We start from the raw sequence: 24,569 nt of genomic DNA, 5'->3' as shown, positions 1-24,569 counted from the left end.
CACCTTGGAGGCTTGGGGGAGAAAAAGGTAAATGAGAAAATACAAATTTTCAGTAAGATAAACAGGAATTTCAGTGAACTGCTTTCTATTTTAAAGAACCTGAAATATAAACTGATGAAAATGTGGCAAAGTACCTCTATCTACAGTCTCAGTTATACATTAAAGTCAATAAATAAATGAGGCATTTGTTCAGCAGACAGGGCAAATAAGCTCAATCTATCAAAGAACTTGGATTTCCAAGTAAACTTTTAAAGAAAGGGAAGAAAGTTATTGGCACTAAGAAAATTGGCTCAGAATGGCTCAGAAAATGCATGATGTTCAGTGAAGATTACCAAATACTGAGAATAGCTCACGTCTTCAAATAGCTTTAAAAAAATTTCACAAAATGGAGAATCTGTTATGGTGTAATTTTCTGTAGATTTAAAGCTGTTTAAAAATAAGAACAGAATTAAGTTAGTAAAGGTCAGGTCTCATTAGGGCAATCATCAGTTCAACATGCCTAGTCATAGCAAATTCTGTTCTAGGATCTGCTGGGCTTCTTTAACCTCAAAAGTTTCTGCTGTTGTCTTTTAATAAAGGAGATAATTACTTAAAAACACTGGGAGCTATGTTGACAAGCCAAATATATATGATAATATGCAAGATGACATTTATTAGATGGACTTAATAGTTGTTGCAAATTAATTCTAGGCAATTCTTGAACACAGACTCTGAGCACTTTCTACCAAAAACAGTACACTGAGCATGAAAAAACACCAGGAAGCAAGTTTTCAGTACAATGATATGGGGCTTAATCCATTGATCATGTATAACGCATAACTTATCTCAAGGTTGGACTTTTTTGGTCTGGACTTGTGATTTGATTAATGTAGAGAATTCCTGGCAATGGAAATTCCCCCTGCCAATGTAGACAGCAACTGTTTTGCACTCTATAGTTTTAGAATCAGGAAGACCTAGTTTCAAATACTGACAGTATGACCCTGGGCAATTCATTTAATCCCTTAGGGCCCCAGTCCAATCTCAGAGGTCAGCTCTCTATCCAGTATGTTTTGCTGCCTCTTAATTGCATTTAATTTTGTTCAGCTTTCCATAATTCTTCCTGTTACATTAAGATTTAATAGAAATAGTAATTTTTAGTCAATAGAATCTTTTAAGTTTTAAAATGTGGTTTTTCTTTTTTTCCTACCATTAATGCTTTGGGGAAGTTACAGAGTGAAAGGTATTTTTATAACATTTTGGTTTTTTGTATGAATGAAATTTTAGAAATATTGTTCATAATATGCAAAAATAAACAGCATGCAAAGCCACAGTTCAGAATTCCCTTAAAATACACAACTTTCTCTTGGACCCATTTACATTATATTTATTTTATAAAAGACCAGGCATGTTACATGGAGACTGTTTTCATGTAAAATGCTTTACTGACTCCAATATTTTTTGGAGTTCTTCTTAATTAAACATTATGAAAAAAATACATGAGAACTTAACTGCATTAGCTTAAAACATAATCTTTGGGCTAAAAATCTTTAACGTATATATAAAGCTCCTTTGAAATGATTACTTACCAACCCCACTCCTGCTCCCAAGCTGTATAAACAAGTATCCATCTTTTCATACACAATACTACCTTCCTTACAGAGACATGGCAAAGATAATACACACATATCTTAATTCTAGTCCAATCAAAAAAGTGCTGAGCTAGTGGAGACTGACCATTTCCTGCCTATAATATTTGGGATTGCTCCTCATTTCTCTCCTTGTTCTGTGATTAGGGATAGGAAACATCTAAAATTTCATGAGGCAGAAAATCTGCTGCCATTTTAACTGTGTCCCAATAATTTAAAAGAATACCAATTTGACTGTGCTCTAGAATCAACAACATGGTATAGTTCTCATAATATTGCAGGGTTAGGGTTAGAAGAAGGAGAATTTCTATTTTTAGGTATTTTAATACTGAAGAAAAAAGCTTAGTCAGCTAAATCGTGGTTCTCTCTCTTCAAACAATTAGGAATAGATCACACTATGGGATCTCCTCAGAGATCAAACTCCTTCATTTTACGTATGAGGAAACTGAAGCTCAGAGAGGCCAGGTGTCTTGCTTAAACCAGCTAAACTAAACTAGACAGGTCTATCTCATGATTCCAGTGAGGTGCTCTTCTACTACACTAGCCTGGAGCTATTCACCAGGCACCTCTGAGAGGCCAGGAGGAGGAAATACAACATAATTCTATCACTGCTATATTACATGCATTCATCACAATTAGACTTCAATGTTACACAGTATTGGGTAGTAGATCAGACAAGTTTTTGAAAGTAAGAAAGTGTTTCACCAACTATCCTAGAACCTAGATCTCCCCTGTCTCTGCATTTTTTGTCCCATGAAAATCATACATCTAAAAGGGAAGAATTAAAACAGTTACAGCTTAGGTTTATTTGCATTGGATTGGAATGATGGTGCTATGGAACCAAGCCCTAAAAATTTCTTATCTAGGAGCCCTTAGACAACATATTAGGAATTCATTTCCTACTTTATAAATTATATTAAGATTAAAGTTGAATTTTCATTTTCAAAGAATATCTGTATTTTTAGAGATTTCGTAAGTATAATTTATCACTCTTAAAACTAACATCAGTTATATGTCTTTGCCTAATCCTACCATTACTGAGGGCAAATGCTCCTTTTAAAGCAAGTCATAAGTCTCCTAAATTAAGATTGTTTTTCATGAAAAAAAGCTGTATACTAAAAAACAAAACAAAAACAAACAAAAAAGACAACATAAAAACTGGCCTTTGTTTTAACTCACCTAAGGCAAAAAAAAATTATGACTTATCATTATGAATATCTGTAAACCTTCACTTTTACTGAAAATTAAAATGAATTGTTGAAATGAACCCAAGAAGTATCAAGATGAGATTTAAATCTTCATCTGTGAACCTGAAAATTTTTCATAGTTACAGACCTGAAACTGTGTACAAACATGAGGGGTTTAGCTTGTTTCAGAGGAAAAAAATTACTTTCCTAAGTGTAACACATCCTATGCATTCTCATGTTATTCCAACAGCAAACTGCAGAAACTATTCAAACTACAGCTTCAATCGGATACATGGTTTTAAAATCTAATTTAAAATATACTTCACTTAAGCATCCATGACTTCAACAATATGGATTCCTTCCACTGATGTAGGTTACAATTTTTCTTCTAGAGTTTCTGTGACTGAAAAAGTCTCTCCAAATTTAGCCAGACTGGTCCTCAGACAATAAAGATATACTTCATCACTGACTGCAACACAAAGCCTTTCCAACTTGGTAAGACCAAGTATATTTAAAATATACTTTTATTTAAATTGTGTATTTAACAGTATACAATAAATTTGGAAAATAAAACATTAGGAAGAGAGCATACTGGAATCAATGTGACTTGGAGGAAGCCAGTAAAGGGACCTATGTCAGTATCCAAAATAAAAAAATAGTTAAAGTCACAACTGGAAGGATGCTGAATGTACCCCCACTTTAAGGAAGTCTCAACTTTTTACTGCTACAATTTTTGAAAATCAGGTCTAAAATACCACCAGCATTAGATAAATAACTATAACTTCTTCTTCCTAACAGGTGGTTGTGAAAAAAGGTTTATGAATATCTGGAGTTTGGACATCAGTAAAGCTTGAATCAATAAAGGTCTATAATGATGATTCATCTTTAAAAGCATACTGACCGTTACATAATCAAAATTATCATGCTTCCATTTTAAGCTTGAAAATGTATACCGGCTATAGAAACATAAAACACAGGCCCTTAATGTTAAACACTGAAGCGATGATCTACCAAAACCACATGCTTCTGACTTAGTTAACATTTTATTATTTTTATAACATATTTTGGTAGTAATGACCTTTAAATCTATATTATTATTTATGATAAGTACATTTATTTCTCCCTATAACTTCATTAATTTTGAAAAGGCTCACATTAAGGTTTAATGTTATTTCTTGTACAATTTGGATTACACTGTTTTGAAACAGTTGGGATTTTAAAGTTAAGCCAATATAATACACAGGAATTTTTTAAATGATAATAGTATTAGTTAGTATAAAGGCTGTTCATAGTTATGTCAAAGGCTTATATTGTGACTTTAAGAATTTTTAAAAAAATATCAGTTCAACATTTATAGCACTTTGAGTAACAGTACTGTAAACGGCAATAAAGTTCAATATAGATTACTTTAAAAGTCATGTGCCATGCAAAACCATTTGAAAATCTATTAAACATAGAAATGTTTGCTAGTTGCTTAGTTATTAAGCAATATAGAAGTGGGAATAAGTCACTTAGCTGTAATTTTAAATGTTCTCAAAATACTGATGTTTTAAAACTAAAAAAAAGTGAAAAAAAACTTCTTGCCTTCCATAGCAGACCACTACAAACCAATGGCAGAACCTCCACATTTCAGCGACCAGAACAGTATGCATTACTCTCAAAGATGTCAAATTCATTCAACAGTTGCCATATAATTAATGTATGTACAGTAATTCTAACTATAACCCAAAATTTTTGAAGGGTCACACCATATGACAGACATATTTTTAAAAATGTTTTCTCTCATAATTGATTCTGAAAATTTACTTCCTAAATTGTATTCTCATAATTTAAAATACAAGCTCACTTAAATAGACAATATAAGTCCTTTAAAAAAAAACATTCTGGAAATAAATTAGTGGAAGTTGGTAATAGTAAATCAACTACTGCGTAAGAATTCCACTCCAGTGTACCATATCTTTTTGTGTGTATTTATGATTTAGTCTGACCCCCTCCCACTCCCAACTCCCTAAATTTAGAAACTTTCAGCTTTCTTTTCTTTTTTTAAAGAAGCAGTGCAAAATTTTTCTGGGTAAGTCAATACAACACAGAGAACACAAAGGACAAAGTATAAGTGACACATCAATATCTATGTACTGGTTTCATTCTAGGTATAAGTAAGCATATTATTCACTTAGGTTAGGAATAATTATTTACCCTTCTCTAGTATATAAATCAAAGCCATTAACCTAAATTTGAAGTACACACACAATACATATACAAACTGATGCAAAACATCTTTCTCATATGTAACATTACATTTAAAAAATAGTGGAAATTGAATACTTGTGCCACTGATTTGTTTTTTTGACTTAATCGAACAAAAAGACAACATTCAACTTAGGGAGGGTTATACTGATAATAAAGCTCTTGTGGTTAAAATTGTCTTCCTCTCCCTTTATACTTACCACAGACTACACAATGTCCTGAGAGGATTCATCATGACAGAAATGTCAATCACAGCTTTAAGACCTAACTTCAGAAGAAACTAATATGAAAGCAAACTGGAACATGGGACTCCATTTTTCTTTTCAAAGAAGTGGTCTTAATTTGTTTCTTATAGAAAAAGTTTGTCAGTTTATTATAAATATATCTAACCCATTAATTTTTTGCAGCTTTCAGGTTAATTATAGTCCAGCACTTCATTTATGCAAAGTCTACAAATAGAGGTCAGTAGAGATCATCTAATCTTAAGTCGTGACATCATCCATTCAAGTCCTTGGCACAATCTACAAATAAAGAAAATAAAATTATCTAGTTAATATATCACATTTTAAAAGAATATATACTAATGGTAATTATAGCTCACATTTATATAAGGCTTTATAAGAAACACAGTAGGAGAGAACACTGAATTTGTAGTTACAGAAACTGGATTCAAGTCCTAGCTCTGCTAATTACTAATTTGCAATCCTGGGCAAATCACTTAACCTCTAGGCCTAATTTCCCTCATCTATAAAATGACTAGATGATCTCTATGGTCCTTTCCATAGATCTAAATCTATGAACCTTTTACAAAGGCTTTACATATAGTATCTTAACTGAACCGTACAACAGTCCTGAGATAGGAATTTTACAGATGAGGAAGCTGGGGGCTTAAAAGATTTAGGTGACTTGCCTTTGGCACTGCTCTACCGAAAAGTTCTCATATGTTTTCTTTGGTTGGTTCATTTTGTTAATCTTGTTCACCCCTTGAGAGCCTTCTTTAAGGCTCAGACTTACCTGGACTTCTATTCCCCGTTCTATCTATATCCTCCTTTATTTTTCTGGCTTCAACTTTCACCTCTCTCTGTACACCTTGGTAGACCTATACTAAATCTATATGTTTAGGTGTGACTTCCTGCCATACTTGAGTACCAGTCCTAAGTCTTTTATTTCTAAATACTTCCTGTACATTTATTTGCATGTGAATACACTAATGTGCTTTGAAACTCAACATGTCCAATTTCCTCCCTAAAAAGGATTCCAATAAACAAGCTTCATGTTTCTGTCAAAAGGACTACATCTTGGGGCGGCTAGGTGGCGCAGTGGATAGAGCACCAGCCCTGAAGTCAGGAGGACCTGAGTTCAAATTCGGCCTCAGACCAAGCACTTGCCACAAGCTGTGTGACCCTGGGCAAGTCATTTAACCCCAATTGCCTAAAAATAAATAAATAAATAAATAAATAAAACAATTTAAAAAAAAAAGAGGACTACATCTTTCTATTTTGCTAGGCTTGCAACTACAGAATAACCTTTGACTCATTTTGTTCCTTTGTTCTCTATATTCAGGCACCAACTAGTATTTATTTCTTTCAAGAAAGCTCCTTAAATCTCTTCCCTCTTTCCAATTCCCATTGTAACCAGCCTCAGACTAGGCCTTCTTCTCAGCTCATAATCTTCTCTGTGGGTTCAATGTTTCCCTACTACAACCCATTCTGTCACGATATATCACAATTAATCTTCCTAAAACACAACTCTTATCACATATACCAAAAATTGCCTTGCCCCTGAACTTCAGGCCTGCCTATATCACATGCTAACAGCACTGTCTAACCCTGGGTAGCAGATATAAGGGAAGATTTTGGTTCAATGATCAAGCTCTGTCCTTTCTACTGGGGTGTCATGCTTTCTAATCAGATCTCTTACCTAATTCCTGATCTTTTCTCGCCCAGATTCTGACTTGAGTTTCTAAGTGTTCATTGAGTTTCTGATCTCTGCCGTGTCTCCTCAGACTCAATGTACTTTGCCTTGCTTTAGTCAATTTCCCTTGAACTATGACCAGCCTGAGTGATTTATGGTACCTGACAAGTTTTCTCCTATTTACTCACACTATTGGTTCTGTGACATTCCCTATCCCACTGTTGCACAAAGTTTGGGAGTAGCATGCTAAATTTCTACCTGAAAACACAACAGCTATGTTTCACAACAAATCCAAATCCTCCAGACAACTTTCAAGGGTCCTTATGAACTGGACCTTATTTATGTACCCTCTCCCACTGCTTCCCAACATGAATATTCTGACTTTCTTCTTCAAGTTCTACCTGCTTTAGGATGCCTTTCCTGATCACCTGTATAATGAAATGAAAACCAAACTAAAGTCAGGAGACATCCTAGTCTTGGCTCTGCCACTTGCCAACTTCGTAACCTTGGGAAAGCACTCCATCCTTTCTGGACCTGTTTTCTTATGTGCAAAATGTAGAAGTTGGTTTCTTTTATCTCTATCTCTTTATTCTAATACTTTTAAAAATTAAAACTTTTTTTAAATCCACAAAAATCTGCCCTCTCTCCTTCCAACCTTCTGCCCCAATTGAGAATGAAAAACAAACCCCTATTATAAACATGCACAGTCAAACAAAATTCCCACATTATCGTGTCTAAAAGAAAAACACACACACACACACACACACATATGTCTTATTCTGCACTGATTCTTTCACTTCCCCATCAGGAGGTGAGTAGCATTCTTCATCATTTGTCCTTTGAAACCATGGCTGATCACTACACTAATCAGAGTTCTTAATTCCTTCTTTCTTTTTGTTTAAACTGCATTTTTTTGAGTATTATTTAAATTTATTTTTTTCAACCAGTAAAAATGTGCCTTCTCTCCCTCCTACTCCCAACTCCCAATAAGAAAAAAGAAAATTCAAAAACCCCTTTACAAAATGAAGTTAAATTTCCATACTGATCATGTCCAAATAGAAATATGTGTACATACATGAATGCTTATGTATATGTGTGTGTGTTTCATTCCCCACTTTGGGTCTTTCACTACTCTATCAAGAAATGAGTAGCATTATGCCTCTAGAGTAGTGGTTGGTCATTACAACTATCAGTTCTTAAGTCTTCCAAAGCTGTTTGTTTTCATGATATTGTTGTCATTGCATAAATTATTCTGTTTCTGTTCACTTCACTCTGCATCAGTTCATGCAAGTTTTCTTAGGTTTCTCTGAAACCATATCCTTCATCATTTCTTACATTACAACAGTATTCCACCACATTTATAGACCATAACTTGTTCAATCATTCCCCAACTGATGGGAACCTGTTCAATTTACCATTCTTTGCCACCTCGAAATTAGTGATGCGCTCTCTCTCCCACACATACACATATATACACATGAATGCACACACACATATGTGTTTGTGTGTATGTATATATAATATGAATACATTCTTAAGAGTTTGTTTAATTTAGGATTAACCCCTTCCTTAATCTACCATCCTTCTAAATTACCCTTCCCCCCTTCCCTCATATTTCCCTGTTGAGTGAAATGTGCTTCTGTACCCAATTCTGTGTTAACCAGTTCATATGAGAACGATAGTCAAGTGTCAGCCACTCTCTCCACCCCTTCCTCCTCATTTTTACGGACTTCTACCTGCTTGTATACCTCGATTATGTGAGATAATTTTCTGTAACCTTCCACTCCTCAGTGTATTCCTCTTCTCCCTTTTAAGTCTTCTTTTAAAAATCATCAAAACGTAACAGAAGTACTCCCAGGCCTTCTAATTAAGATTCCCTCCATGACTTCTCATGATAATAGGGTTTATAAGGGACACACATATTGTCTTTCCATATTAGAATTAAGCACTTTATTCTTTAGTCCTTTATTATTGTTTATTCAGGTTTACATTTTTTGTTTAACTCCCGTGCTTGAACTTCAAAGTTTCTGCCCAGATTTGGTCTTTTCACCAGGAATACTTGGAATTCCTCTATTTCTTTAAAAGTCTGTTTTCCCCTCAGTAGGTTTGCTAAGGAAATTATTCTTGGCTATAAGCCTATATCTTATGCGTTTTGGAATATATATTCCAAGTTCTCCACTCCTTTTTAAGAGTTAACTGTGGTTCCTCAGTACTTGAACTCTTTCTTTCTGGTTGCTTGTGATATTTTTTCTTTGACCTGGAAGCCTTGGAATTTGGCTATAATGTTTCTGGGAATTTCCATTTTGGGTTTTGTTGAGGAGATCAGTCAGTTAGTCAATAAACATGTATTAAGCACCTACTATGTACCAGGCACTGTGCTGAGCAAGTAAGGAAGTAACTGCTGGATTCTTTCTATTCCCATTCTGTCCTCTGTGTGTTAAGAGATTTGGGCAGCTTTCTTTTCAGATTGCTTGAAATATGATGATGAGGCTCTTTTTTTCAGTCACGACATTCAGATAATCCAATATATTTATTTCTCCTCAATCTGTTTTCTAAGTCAATTGCTTTTGCTATGAGATATTTTGTATTTTCTACTTTTTTCAGTCTTCTGACTTTGTTTTATTATTTCTTGTAGCCTCATGAACTTTGGCTTCTCTTTGGTTCATTCAAATTTTTAGAGTTTGTCGTTTGAACGAGATTCTGTTTTCCGGGTGCTAAGTTGTTTATTACTTTTTCAATTATTTCTTCCATAGAACTTATTTCTTTCCCAATTTTCCTCTAGTTTTTACATTTCATTTATAAAAACTTTTTTTTTTTTTTAGTTAGGCAATTGGGGTTAAGTGACTTGCCCAGTCACACAGCTAGTTAAATGTCAAGTGTCTGAGGCTGGATTTGTACTCAGGTCCTGACTCCAAGGCCCAAAGCTCTATGCACTGTGCCATCTAGCTGCACCAAAATACATTTTAATTCTTAAAAAAAACCAACAACTCTTGCTTCATCTCTTCCAGAAATTCTAGTTGAGTTTGTACCCAAGCTGTGTTTTTTTCTTTGAGGCTTTGCTTGTAGATGTTTCAGTGTCATTCTCTTCTTCTGAGTTTGTCTTTGGTCTTCCTGCCACCATAACAGCTTTTTTGTTGTTGTTTGCTTGTTCTTCCTACCTACTTCCTAACTTCAGATTTGGCATTAGGTCTGGGCTCTGCTGCATTTCTGGGCCTGTTGTGGCTTTCTTGGGGTATTCAGTATTGTGTTATTCGAGAATTTCAAGAATAGGTTGGGGATGTCCAAACTTTTGGTACTCCCAAAGTGGTCTATCAATGGCCAAGTCAGATCACAGTGACCTCTGCACATTCCAGATCTGGGTTTGGATCTCAGCAATACACTGAATGCTGCTGGATTAAAATCCATAACTGGAGGGGGGGGTGTGACAAAGCCATCAGCTCGCACTTGTTCCTACAACCTGCAAAAAATCAGATCCTGGTAATGGGTCTGAGACCTTGTCTTGGCCTTAGGCATTGTCCCTGGGCCCTGGGATGCTCCACGTGACATGCTTCTGGCCAAATTCTGTCCCAAATGTCCATAGACCTCTCTGTCTCCCTATGTTGACCTAGGCTGGAAAATAACTGTGACTTTTCCTTGGATATCCTAATTAGATCTCAGTTTAGTGAATTTTCTAGTTCTGTTTGTAGTAGTTTTGAGTGGGACCACTCTATACTCCTTCCTGCTACTTCCTCTGTCTTCCAATTTGAATACTGTATACTTCAGCCCTTATTGATCTCGAACTTCTCTCAACTCCTATAGCACTTATAGCCTAAACCATGATATTTAGTATTGAATTATACTATACTTGTATTTTACATATTTTAGCTGGTGCAAGAGAAAGAAAATAGGAATTGAAGTCAGGAGACTTTAGTTTGAATTTTGGATCTGCTAGTTATTACTCAGGTGATAATAATTCATCTATTTGAGCCTCAGTTTCCTCATCTGTAAAATGAATGCATTAAGTAAGATGACCTCCCAGGTTCTTTCAAGCTCTATGGTCCTACGGTCACAGAAAAAGCAGGAACCCTATTTTATACTTTCTTGTTACGCCCCACAATGGTTAGCACATTACAGGTCTGAAATAAATGTGTTGATTTCAAGATGAAGAACAAGTGAATGTAAAGAAGATGAAAAGAATATAATATCCAAAAGAAAGCATTCTTACCCCTCACCAGTGAGAGCACAGCATGCCTGGATATGCCACTGGTGATCTTTAATTGAAGTTAGCTTCAAAAACTGGGAAATTTCAGCTACAGTCATGCATTCTTTAACATCTTGTTTGTTAGCAAAAATCAGCAATCCAGCTTTCCTTAGATCCTATAAGAACAAATTAAAACTACTTGTTTCTGAGGTTCCCAAATCATTTAATTCAAACATTTAAAGATTTAACAGCGCCAAGTAAATTACGGTTTAAAAAAAAAACCCTGAACCCTTAAATGTTTACATTTTCAAAAATAATGAACAAGTTTAAATTTCTCTTATTTTAAAAAACTTTTTTGTAAGGTAGAAGAGGAAACATAAGAGGTTTCTAATTGAAGTCTGTTTGCAGATATAATAGAGACCCCTCATAGAGCTCCAGAAGCAAAAAGCAAAACACAAGACTAATAGAGAATTTAAAACAGAATAATGACTCTCCAAGTATCTATTACTAAGTTAAACAAAAGCCTACTATCCCCTGCTTATCTTTTTTTTAATGTAAAACTTCTGACGTGGTAGAATAAAAGTTCTATCACCAATAATTAGGTCCTAATTAGATCCTAAAATCTCCACGTTAATTCTGCACCAACTTCTAGCTGCACTGTTCCTCCAAAAAAGACAACTGAATAATATGTAAGCTTGTTACTATATTATCAGATAACATATATATGTCAGAAAAATGAGGGTCGCTACATGTTTCATGGTATCCAATGCTATTTACAATCATGTTTTTCCATTTCATCTTATCATTTGTACATTAGGATCTATTGAAAAAGAGGTCAGACTGATAATAGTACAACCTAAAACTAATCCTGGTTCAGTCACTAGAACTCATTTTGTAAACTTGGACAAGTCACTTAAGTTTCAGTTTCTAGTCTTAATTGCCTAATAGGGTTATTATATAGATACAATGATATAAGAGAAACATTTAATGCTTTAAAATGTTGTGATCTTATCAGTAAGGGCATTCCTCCCACTGACACATACTGCAATCCACTTAAGCCTCAGTAGATGGCCTTCAAGAGCTTCTGTGACTGAAATATTCATCATCTGTTAGCCTACCATTCTGATTATGAGTCTCCTTCAGACTACATATTTCACCACATAATCATCGCAGATTTTATACCAAATTTTTGCAAAAAAAAGGTGGGTTGTAATCATTATGTGTAGCCTTTTTTTTTTTTTTTAAACTGTGCCGGTATTACTTAAAAATCACTTATTACTAAACTGTATCACTGGCAGAAGAACTGTACGTTTGAGCTAGCTCGGGAAGATGCAAGTCTTACCATACCACATGACTTACTCATGGCAGCTTCACCTGCCTGCCTACTCACCTTGCACCTATGGCTCTTCACTGGGTTGAGTGTTAATATCGTTAGTACCGCAGAGCTCTAAACAAACCATCCAAGTCCGCTTTCGGAAATATACTGACAATGCGTGTGCCTTGAGAATTCTAGGCTCATGGCTTGCAATGTTTGAGAGATAAATGCGTATCCATATGCCACTGGTGAATACACTGCTGCTCTGTTTACCTGTTAAGCGGCGTGAGGAACTGAATTATACCATGTGACAATTACCAATATGGTAATTAGGCGGTGCCTTGGATGCCAGTGGGGCCCACACTTGAAGCCTAGCTAGTAGGCACTGACAGAACTAATGAGGGGTCAGAAGCCTTAACGCAAAGAAGCATATGAGAATGCTCTCTGAAAACAGGAAGAAGTTCTATATGAATGCAAGATCCCTGTTTTCCCATTGATATTGATATTACCCAAGATCCTATTTTACTTCTTGACTACTTACTCTTAATTTGTCTAATGTTTACTCAAATATAAACAGACAGACACAAACAGAAAGACATGGCACTCAATAATTATCTTTTGTTGAATGAATGGTATGCCTATCTCAAACCCCCCTCTCAAATCTACATTTGTGATCACATTAATGTTCCTGAAACAATACTTTCATCATATCATTTTTCTGCTTAAAAAGCATCAATGTCTCTCCATGGACAAAAGGATAAAGGTAAAAGTTGTATTGTAAGCCTGGCATCGTAGGGTCCTCCATGATCTGGTCCCAAACTATTTCTCCACCTTACCTGCCAACATTCCCCTATAAGAACCCTGGACTTTAATAAAAATGGCCTCCTTCCTCATGGTTCACAGGACATCTTATATTTCTGCAGCTTCATCGCTTTTTTCTATACCATATCCAAATTATTCTCCACCAACTGCAAATTCTATTGACTCCTTCAAGTCATGGCTCAAATCCTTCTTCAAAATGAAGCCTTCTTGTACCATTCTAATTCAAAGATGTGCCCTTCCTCTGAACTTACAGCACTGTCCACACTATTGATGTGGCAGTTAACCATGTGCTTCCTTGTATCATTCTTATATTATTTTCTTGTATTATTAATTACCTTTTCTTTTTCTAATTTGACTTGAATAAGGACTTATATGGCATTCTTAGCAAATTTATGGGAGACATAAAGCTCAGAAGAATTGTTAATATTCTGGATCATGTAATCAGAACCCAAAAAGATCGAGAAGCCAGAATAATGGCACAAATGAATCAAGGTAAAATTTAACTGAGATAAAGTTCTTTATTTAGGCTTTAAAAATCAACGGTATAAATACAACATAAAGGATATATGGCTTGAGAAGAACTCATGTAAAAAAGGCCTGAGAGATGCAATTGATTGTAAAATACCATCACAGGTGGAAATTTAAAAATATCAAAAAAAACAGAGTAGAACTTTTTTGCTAATGTGTTAATTAGACGTGTTTCATCGGTGTAGATTGCTACTGATAAGGAACTTCCTTTATCCTCGCAGGCTGGCACCTTCCCTGCAACTCATGAGCTTAAGAGAGTTGTCTGGGGAATTGAGAAGTTAAGGAACTTGCTCAGGGTCATATGGCTAATACATGTAAGAGGCAGAACAAGAACCCTGGTTTTCCTAACTCTAAGACCAGCTCTTAATCTACTACTTCTCCATGTTACTGCTCAGAAAATAACTAGATGTTACCTATTCATTATTAATGACATAGTCAAGTAGATAACACTCTTTTGATCTTGAATACACCTATAGTTTTTTCTAATCCAGAGTGGAAAAAGGCTGGGATCATCAAGGACTCATTAATTCATCAAATGGAATTACTTTCCATTAGATCCAATTACAATGACCTGCGAAGTTTCAATAACTTTATTAGCACATTAATGTTTCTTATAACAATTAACTGTGCCAGGGCTCACAAATTAAGAACACAAACTTTTCTTTTCCCAGCAAGTACCTATGATGAGGATTTATAAACTTATGCTAGCTATACTTACATTATATGTATCTGTCACTTTTGGTGATAAAACTAGTATGTTGTTTCATTCAAGGGCTCAATGCCACTGAAACTGCAAAAATGCAAGAATAAATACATTTCTTTTTTTTAAAAGTCTCCTGAAAATAACAATTTTTGAGCTGATTTCCTATATCTCCACAGGTCACGTGTTCTGCTTTACGGCACCTGATGAAAAACAAGTTTGTCTTAATAGTTGTTGTAATATCTTTTTGGTATAGTTGCTGGGACTGTGATCTTACAGAAATGGCATAATCAACTAGGAAAATCAATGACAACGCAGGCAGAAAATCCCTCATTTCTCAAAACTTTTCAAAATCACAAAAAAACTTCTGATACTTCTTTGAATCAACAAGTGAACATAACTGCATGATATAATTTTTTAAACTATAGTTAGCCATATTTAAGCAAGGCTCATCATATCACTGTAATGCACTTACAGATTATCACAAAAGACACAAACAACTGTGATAAATATGCTATTTTAGCATAAAATTACATTAACGAGAAGAAATAAAGCTCTCCTTTTGTTCAAATGCAGCTGTACTGTAATTCTCAGATAGGGTTATAATACAAAAGATATTAGACCAAGTATGTTCATCATTTGTCATACAACTCAGTAAGTTACAAGGTAAACAATAATGGCATTCTACAAGACCACATATGAAACATTAAACTTTCTACTCTGATATTCATTCATTCCATAAGATTCTACCATTAATTTCAAAAGGTTTTCTTTGAGCACAATCTGTAGGATATATACTGAGTTATATAATACCGAGAGTACTATAAGATCCAGTACAGGCTTGAAAGGCTTAAGAAATTAGAGGTCAATGTTAGCATAGTCAATGAAAGCTAGAATAAAATCATCGGTATGTGCTTTTTTTTTTTAACATTAGGAAAACTTGCCAATGAAGAGTATAATGAAACTTGTTAGCAAGAGTATTAGGTAGTGACTGCAAAACTGATGATTTCTTACAGTACTTAAACATAAGGATGAGGGCAAATAAGAAAAATCCTGTTTTCTACTCAGCCTACTATTCTTTTACTTGAATAGCAGTTCTGTAACTGATTAACAACATCTCATTTTACCTCATTTATCTCATTTATTGATATAAATAGCTAAATAATTAGGAGAGAAAGACCAATAGCCAGATTTCTCACATAACATTATGAAAATATACTATTTGGCTGCTTGCCTAATAACTGAATATCCTACTAGTCCTAAATTACATTAGTAATGAATTTAAATAACAGAGCAAAGGAAAGTGAAATCTAGGAGAAATTTTTCTTTAATACTTAAATAACTTTGATTTTCCAAATTCAGAGCACTTGAAAATAATTTCAGAAAGAGGGAGAACGATGTTTTTCATTTTGCCTCTTCCAAAATAAATACTTCTGTTTAAAGCAATAATTTTTTATTTCTGGAGGGTCAGTCAATTTTCTAAAGTAGTTAACCTCAAATGGCAAAAGAAACATTATTGTTTCTAATGGGTAAAAATAAGGTTATTATATGAAGTCAAGATCATATTTCAAAGGAAGTTCTATGTATAAAGTGAAAGCAACTATAATTTCTCAAGGGACAGAATACACATTTACTAGATAATAGATTACAGAGAACAGCATTTCTCAGAGTTTTATCTTTAAATGCAAACTTCTAGAAAACAATTCAATTTGATCATTAAGATTATTTATTATGAAGTTTTCAACTAAGCTGATTGGCAAAGAACTTTTAAAAAAGTACTTCAGTGCTTCTTTGCATTTCTTATAGAATAAAGTTCTTAAAACTCTCTCAATTCTCATTGTTAAACACATCAATGACCTTATCTTAAATTCATCCAGTCTTATCCATGCATACCATGTGAAAGGCAATGTGCTGATCGCAGGGGATACAAAGACAAAAATGAAACCATTTGCCTTGAGAAGCTGATATCTTAGCAGCAGAAAAACAATGTGAACAGGGATAAAAACAAAAAAATTTCAAGAAGATAATGACAACAACTGGGGGTAGGGAAAGAGGTTTCAGGAAAGGCCTCCTACAGAAAAGTCACACCTGAAATGTGCTTTGAAGAAAGTTCATGATTCTAACAGGCATCAGAAAGAAGAAGGAAGTGCATTCCATTCATAGGCAAAGAGACTGAGGAATTAAACAGTTTGAAGATGGTACCAGGCAGAAATTTAACTTTAAAGAATATGTTTCAAGTTTAAATTTTCTTACAGGTCTATATTCCTGAACAATCTTTTGCAACGAGATAAAAACATTATTATAATCAAACACTAATTAAAAATAGGGGACTACAAAGAATTTTTCTTAATGTGAAACACCCTATCTCCTGTTTTTCTTCCTCTATTTTTCTAATACTTTTCCTGTTTCTTGGTTTCTCCCTCCCCCTCCCCCTATCTTTGTCCCCTTCTTAATTCACATGGGCCTTTAATGCTTTCTTCAACCCAGCCCCTTCTGGCCTCAGATGGTTTTCCTCCCTCTGTTGTTACTTCACTTGTGAGGTATGTCTGTTTTTTTCTCATTCTATCTTTTTTTGTCTTTCTGGGGAAATGGCTCTATCTCTTTGCTGACATCCAAACTAAGAAAGCAATACAGAAACACATCACTTTTTGTTCCCAAAGGATAGTGATTGAAGGCAGAATGCTGCTAAAAAGGCAAACTATACCATGAAAATAGGATTATACAGAATAATTTATAGTTTGCAATATGTCATGGTTACTGTATGTGTATGTGTAGTTGTGGGACAATATATAAGAAGGCTCTAATATTTTAGGTATCTTTTTTTAGTGTGTTACATTTTAATATGAGAGCTAAGCAAAGGGAAAATGCATGTACTAATATGCATATACCAATATTTTAACAACAATCAGAAACTTTATAGATAAACTGTATTGATTTTGCCTTATCATCATCCAATTTCAATCTCAATTATATTTCCTTCCAAAGATTTTGCCTGTACTGTAAAGGTCCAATGTTTATGAACTGCCCCTTAAGTGCTACATCCCATGAATCTGCATCAAAGTAGTAAAAAGCATTTTTGTACCTGATAATTGGAATAAAGCCTTTTGCAAAAGATCTGAATTTTGAAGTCTCATATTTCTTTACAAAAAAGTTACCATTTTAATTTCTTTTATACCACTAGTTCATATTCAAATTTATTTACTTCTATATTATAAAATGTTTTTAGTATTCCTCCTCTCTAACATAAAATAATTCAAAAGTCATTATGGCTTGCTTAATTAAGATCGTCTTTTGCAGTAAGAAATCTATTAAATTTCTTTATTACTAAACCTCATTTTTTATCCAAATGTGAAACTTAATTGGTTGGGTGTTTTTTTTTTCTTATATCTGCTAAAAGGTTTTTTTTTCCCCTGAAATATTATTCATTGGATCACCACCAAATAAGGATTGCTTTGGCTTACATAAATGAAAAATTACTGAAGAATGATGTCTTCACTTTGGATAGGTATCTTTACATACATTATAGTTTTATACCACAGTATGCTTTTTAGTTAATTTTTTAGTCTTTCATGAAACATAACATGGAACAGCCCTTTGGAGTCGGGTAAGAAATGTATCATTACCATAGTAATGCAGCAAGAAAGTAGCTCTCTACTTTCACCTGGTATTTTCTAAACTGAAAATAAAGCAAATAGGTATACCAAGGGCAGGCCCATGTGTATAGCTTCATTACTTTTCCCTGAAGAATACTAACACTGCCAGCAGAAGAATCAGGGCCATGTTCAGCGGAAAGAGAAGAGAATACTGGCCATAAGCAACTGAAATTTTTCAATAACACCAGATGAGCCTGAGATCCCTTCCCTCAGCAACCTCACTCCAAACACTCCCTACCCAGGGACTACCACCTGGCTCTCAAGGTCAGAGCCTACTTCAAGATATTTCCCCAATGGCCTCATCTTGAATCCCACCAATGAGGATCCTATCAGGATCTTTCCCCTTCCCAACAGAATACCCTAAGGCAGGGATGGGGAATCAGTGGTCTTGAGGCCACCTGTGGTCTTATAGATCCTTGGGTGCAGCCTTTTGAAGGAGTCTGAGTTTTATAAAACAAAATCTTTTATTAAGGGGATTTGTTTTGTGAAGTTTGAATTCAATCAAAGGGCTGCACTTGAGGACCTAGGGGGCCACATGTGGCCTTGAGGCTGCAGGTTACCCACCCCTGCCTTAAGGATTTCTGGACCTTGCCAGTGGTCCTGCTTTGCATCCACCCTACCAATAAACTTATGTGAGTTGTCTTCTCCAATTAGAATGTGAACTTTTGGAGACTGACACAGCAGTATCACTTTCTATTGTTATTCCCAGAGTTTGGCACATAGTAAATACTTAATAAAAAAAGCAGTTAAGTGGTAAAGTGGAGAGAGTGCCAGGCCTGGACTCAGGAAGACCTGAGTTCAAATCCAGCCTCAGACACTTACTAGCTGTGTGACCCTAGAGAAGTCACTTAACCCTGTTTGCCTCAGTTTTGTCATCTGTAAAATGAGCTGGAGAAGGAAATAATAAACCACTCCAGTGTTTTTGTCAAGAAATTCCCAAATGGGGTCACAAAGAGTTGGGCAGAACTGAAACAACAATCTACCTCCCAACTTCTACTGTTCTCTGGGTTCTCTCAGCCAGACACCGTACCATACACTTGGGCTCAGTACAACAGAACGCCACCACTCTCCCACGTTTTTTCTGTTGCTTGTCACAATTCCACTTCCAATTTGGGAAACAGCAAAGACTAAACAGCATGGCTGGTGAGTACATGGTAAGAGGAGGTTTTCTTTCTGAACTGCATTCTAAGGAGATCTCAACATTAACACAAAAAAAGTAGAAGGAACAAATACTGAGCAACAAAGTACACACATATTTTAAAAGAAATATTACTTACTTCATGTGCTAACATTTTATAGAGTTCTTCTCTAGTTACAGAAATCCTTTCTCGGTCTGTACTGTCCACAACAACAATGACAAACTAAAATAATTTTAAAACAAAATCATTAGTAATCACATAGTTACTCCTTTAAAACTCATAAAATGCAATGTAGAGTAGTTAGAGTACTGAATTTGCAAGTGAGGAGGAACTGAATGTGAATCCTGCTTCAGACACTCACAAACCTTATGGGCAAGTCTCTCTGTCTCAGTTTCAGTTTCCTCAGATGTGAGATAGAGATAAAGTAACTACCACACCAGTGAGGATCAAATGGATAGCTCTAAAGAATCCTGCAAACCTTAGAACATTATGTAACTATCAACTATTGCAGTAAAGCACTATAAAAGTGTCAGGCTGCTTATGTGGAAGGCATTCTCACCCTAGGAATTCTCTACACCAACGAAATCCCAGGTCTGGATTGAAAGAAAAACAAAGCGCAGAGTGTGACTGATGAACAAACCACATCTCTACTATGCACTGATGCAGTGATTGTTAAAGAATCATTCTGTGTCTATATAAAAACATACCTTACCTGGCCCTTCTGATACCTGCCAATATAACACTTCTTGAATGGAAATATAAGAGGTGGGACTAGAAGATGTGATAAAGGGCCTGGCAGGAATCACACTATAACTTCTTAGTTTTATGAGCTCTGGAAAACTAAAAGAAATTGGATCACAGCAGATTTAACTCACTTGGTTCACGGTGGTACGAATCACAGATTGAGTTTAATCAAACTGCTTAAATTAACATTTATTATTTTTAGAATGCTTTTTTGTTTGATTTGATTTGGTTCTGGCCCTAGAAAAAGATTTACAGCTAAGGAAGCCTCTCCTATGCTGACAAAATAGAAAGAAAAGATTCAGTACTCTACTTCCTCTCTTCTCTTGCTTAATAGATGATTAGTGATTTTATTCCTGAAAGAACCTTCCTTCCCACTACACTTTAACCAAAGCATCAACCTCATTGCTGTTCACTTGACATGTGAATGGCTATCTAAAATATTAGAAAGGTGTGTTCTACATGGACACATGTTCTTGGCTCTAAAAATACGATCTAAACTTGGGGCGGAAACGAGGGGTAGCATAAGGAAGTAGAAAACAGCAAGCAGTTATTGTTATGTAGTTTTCTAGTGTTTGTAGGTTTATATTTCATCAACTCATAATCTTTGGTATTCAAAAGAAGGCCAGTTTCTCAATTCATCTCTGAGGTTTACACCACTGCATTCTTATAGGCCAATGCTCTAGAAACAGCTTACAGGAGATAGGATCATCAGCAGTATCATAACCGACATTTGGTTAGCAGTTTAAGGTTTGAAAAACACTTTATATATGTCATCTCATTTAAAGCTCACAACAACCCCATGAAGGTGAGAGATATTACCAGCTCCATTTTATAAATGAAAAACTGGAGGAAGTTAAATAATTTACCTTAAGTCAAAGTCAGGATTCAGATCCAAGTCTTCCTGACTTAAAATCCAGTACCAGTATAGTATTCACTATACCCCACTGCTTTATAATAGTATCATCTTAAATAGTTATATTAGTCCCTTTTGACTACAAAATACTTGGCATAATTAACATATTTACCTCACAACAACCCTATGTAAAGAATGCAGTCTGATGGTTATTAACTAAATTTTATAGATGAACAAGCTCAAGTGACTTGGCCAGGGACACAGGGCTAGATGAGTGGCAGAGCCACAACCCAGGGCCAGAGCTCTTTCTATGTGACAAATAAGAATATTTCACTAAATTGAGAATAGTCCAACTACAATATTATCTAAATAAAAATCAAGCATTGTAAATGGTACATAGTTTGATGCCGATTTAAAGATATAGACAGATATGCATAAGCATATATCTATGTACAGAGAGACAGAGATACAAAAGAGAAATTTTATTAATTAGAACCCTAAAATAATCAGAAATTTATTGCATTATACTTTAAGGGAAAAGAGGCAAATGACAAGATGACAAGATGAAGGTAGGAGATTTAGACAAAACTGAAACTTTTGGGACATCTGCACACTGAAGCCAAACTCCTAAACTTTCAATTTCTACATTTCATTTCTACTACATACATTAACAATTAATGTTCAAAATGGAAGTCCAAATCAAAGATCCAATTAAAGTTCATGATATTGTATTTACTAAATCAGGAAATGAATTCATTCTACAAAAATTTTCAATGGAGATTAAAATTTTTAAAAAAGTTTTCAAGCTAAATTTCAGATAATTAACCATAATGTTCTATCTTCCCAAGCATCTGGTTAATAGAAGTTTTACTGTATAGTGAAGCATTACCTCAGTGTTAGTATAATAAGTATTCCATGAAGAACGAAGAGATTCTTGGCCGCCAATATCCCACATTAGGAAACGTGTATTATTAACTACTATTTCTTCTACATTACTTCCTATAGTAGGAGATGTGTGTACAACTTCATTCATAGAACTGGGGGGAAAAAATCAATCCATCATATTATAATTAGAAAGTACTGCTGGCTGATTCTCCCAATTTTTCTACTAAGCAAAAAAAATCTGACAATATTATGAATTTCCCTTCATATTTTATATTCCCAAATCTCACCAACCACAAAGTAAGCAAAGAATAAGAGGAGGTGGTTCTAACCATGAAAAGAGCTGCTTCTTGAGAACTTTAGAAAACTCACGGTAGATTATTTACTGGGAATCCTGTGATCAGAGAACCATGTGATTTATTATTTTTCTACTTTTCACAGGTAAAAAAAGATGACATATAGAAAAACTGAATGGCTTGTCTAAAATATGAATTAATGGCAGAGCTGGAATTAAAACTTGAACTTGATTCCTTATTTAGAACCAGAGTCCAGCCCACCTCCCTATAGGACAGCTTAAATTTCAGGTGTAATTTAGTTTTTGCTTTCCCTAATTATAAATCATCCAGACAAGGAACAAAATCAGTCACAATTAAATTTTCTTTCAAAAAAAATTAATGAATACTTACAATTGGTAAAGAATGGTGGTTTTCCCTGCGTTATCCAGACCAACAATGATAACTTTGTGCTCTGAAATAAAGATAATACTGGTAAAATAGATGGATAAAGAGTCTAAAATAACAACAAAGAGTAGAATCCATATTTCTGTCTGTACACTGTTGGAATTCAGGTGTATTATATTACAAACAGGGCTGACTTGAAACAAATTATCAAGTTAGTACAAGTTCATTTTCAGGCCCCTACTGACAAAGTAGGTACATAATAAATTTTTACTGGAATTAAATGTCTTTTGCTTATTCCAGTCATCAAATTCCAATTCTATCAGGGACATAAGACATTCACAGGGCTTGGGATGGAAGGGGCCTTAAAAATTATCTATCTTGTCCAAGGGTGGGGAACCTGCAGGCTCAAGGCCACATGAAGGCCTCCAGGTCCTGACGTGCTGCCCCCCTTTTGACTGAATCCCAACTTCACAGAACAAAACCCTTTAATAAAAGGATTTGTTCTGTAAAACTTGGACTCAGTCAAAAGGCTGGTCCCAAGGACCTAGAGGGCTACATGTGGCCTCAAAGCCGCAGGCTCCTTACCTATGATCTAGACCAACCCACTATTTCAAAAATGAAGAAACTGAGACCCAGTGACTCTTCCAATAACATAAACAGTAAATACAGGTCTAAAACTTGAACTCAGGCACTCTGACTCCAATTGTACTTTTTCCACTACAAAGCAGTAATACTCTCTTGTATGACTAGACAACATCGGGGCAACTCTACTACAGTAGACAATGGATGGTGTCTGTATTATTTAAGGGCACTTAAACTTCAATATATGTCCAAAGCACAACACACACAGTAAGCTAATTTGGTTTTAATATTAATTTTTAATTTAATTTAACATTAATTGGCATTAATAGTTACAGAATGCACTGTGAGGCTTTAACAGTAGATCTGAGGCAATTCCAAAGAAGGAATTTTAAAAATGTGTTGAGTAATGGTGGTATCTCTACAAAAAGTGCTTAGCCTCCTAAGCTCATATGGAATTAAAATGAAGGTGAGTGGAATTTAAAAAGAAGGTGAAAATGGTATCCTCTTGGAAGATTAAAGTAGGAGAGTGCTGAAGTTATCTAGGAGTAGATCTTGGAAGTATGTGCTTGTTGGGGGCAACAGGTTGGTGGGGAAGTGGAGGAATGCAATACTAGTCAATGACAACAGTGATGATTAGGAGATGGTGAGATGAGCACTTGACAAAACTTTGTATTCCTTCAGATGCTAGATACCCAACTATGTGAGCTTCACTTCTAGACCATATTAATGTTGGAGCAGCTACAGCGACACAAATATACAATTTTGCAGACTATTATCTGTATTTTTTTAAAGACTACCATCAGTAATTCCTAACTACATCCATCTTTTTCTAAGCTCATCCTATTCCCAGTCTCTCCAATTCTTCATCAATTTGTTTTAAGGCAGGCCTGCACAACATATGGCCCACAGTCCACTTGTGACACATATGTTGTGCAGGCCAGCTTTAAGGATTATTTGGCTAAGCCAAGATTCTTCTCCCCATGTAAACAAACAAATGAATGTGAAAACAACAAAAGAGAATTTAGGAAGCTGAAAGTGAGTGAGAAATTCAAATAAAAACTAACACCTTCCTCAATTTGGTCTCAACTTAATTTTTCCAGCCTCATTTCCCACTCCTCTACTTCATGAACTGTCTGCTCCAACAATGCTAATTATTCACCATCCTTACAAACACACTATGGATCTTCCAGCCTTGGGTACCTGGGCTCATACCATACTTCCATAGATCAAGACAGTCCACTCAACTTCTGGACTACCTTAAATATTATCAAGTTTTTCTTAATAATGTGGAAAATAATTGCCTTTCTATACCCTCTCCCCTCTACACCATGCACCTTAGATGTGGAGAGAGTATATTTCAAAAGGCTTAAGAAAGAATGGCCTAGGGGCAGCTAGGGGGCAGTGGATAAAGCACCCGGCCCTGGAGTCAGGAGGACCTGAGTTCAAATTCAGTCTCAGACACATGACACTTACTAGCTGTGTGACTGACACTAGGCAAGTCACCTAACTCCAATTGCC

The 24,569-nt window shown here is 35.2% G+C and overlaps 1 protein-coding gene across 1 annotated transcript in view; it reads right to left on the bottom strand.

Annotated features, from left to right (window-relative positions):
• Positions 1-627: 627 nt before the first annotated feature.
• The window catches only part of ARL5A (ADP ribosylation factor like GTPase 5A), a 30,244-nt gene continuing 6,302 nt past the window's right edge, over positions 628-24,569 (bottom strand). Inside the window, exons 2-6 of the mRNA XM_027877667.1 lie at positions 22,476-22,536; positions 21,797-21,944; positions 19,449-19,532; positions 11,178-11,329; positions 628-5,580 (exon numbers count right to left, since the gene is read on the bottom strand). Coding sequence (XP_027733468.1) covers positions 5,532-5,580; positions 11,178-11,329; positions 19,449-19,532; positions 21,797-21,944; positions 22,476-22,536 — 494 coding nt within the window. The 3' untranslated portion in view covers positions 628-5,531. The remainder of the gene's footprint in view (positions 5,581-11,177; positions 11,330-19,448; positions 19,533-21,796; positions 21,945-22,475; positions 22,537-24,569) is intronic.

The sequence above is a fragment of the Vombatus ursinus genome, unplaced genomic scaffold, assembly GCF_900497805.2.
Source record: "Vombatus ursinus unplaced genomic scaffold, bare-nosed wombat genome assembly UNPS02014813.1, whole genome shotgun sequence".
Taxonomy (NCBI): Eukaryota; Metazoa; Chordata; class Mammalia; order Diprotodontia; family Vombatidae; genus Vombatus; species Vombatus ursinus.
Note: the sequence above shows the minus strand (reverse complement) of the source record. Positions and strands in the feature narration are given on the sequence as shown.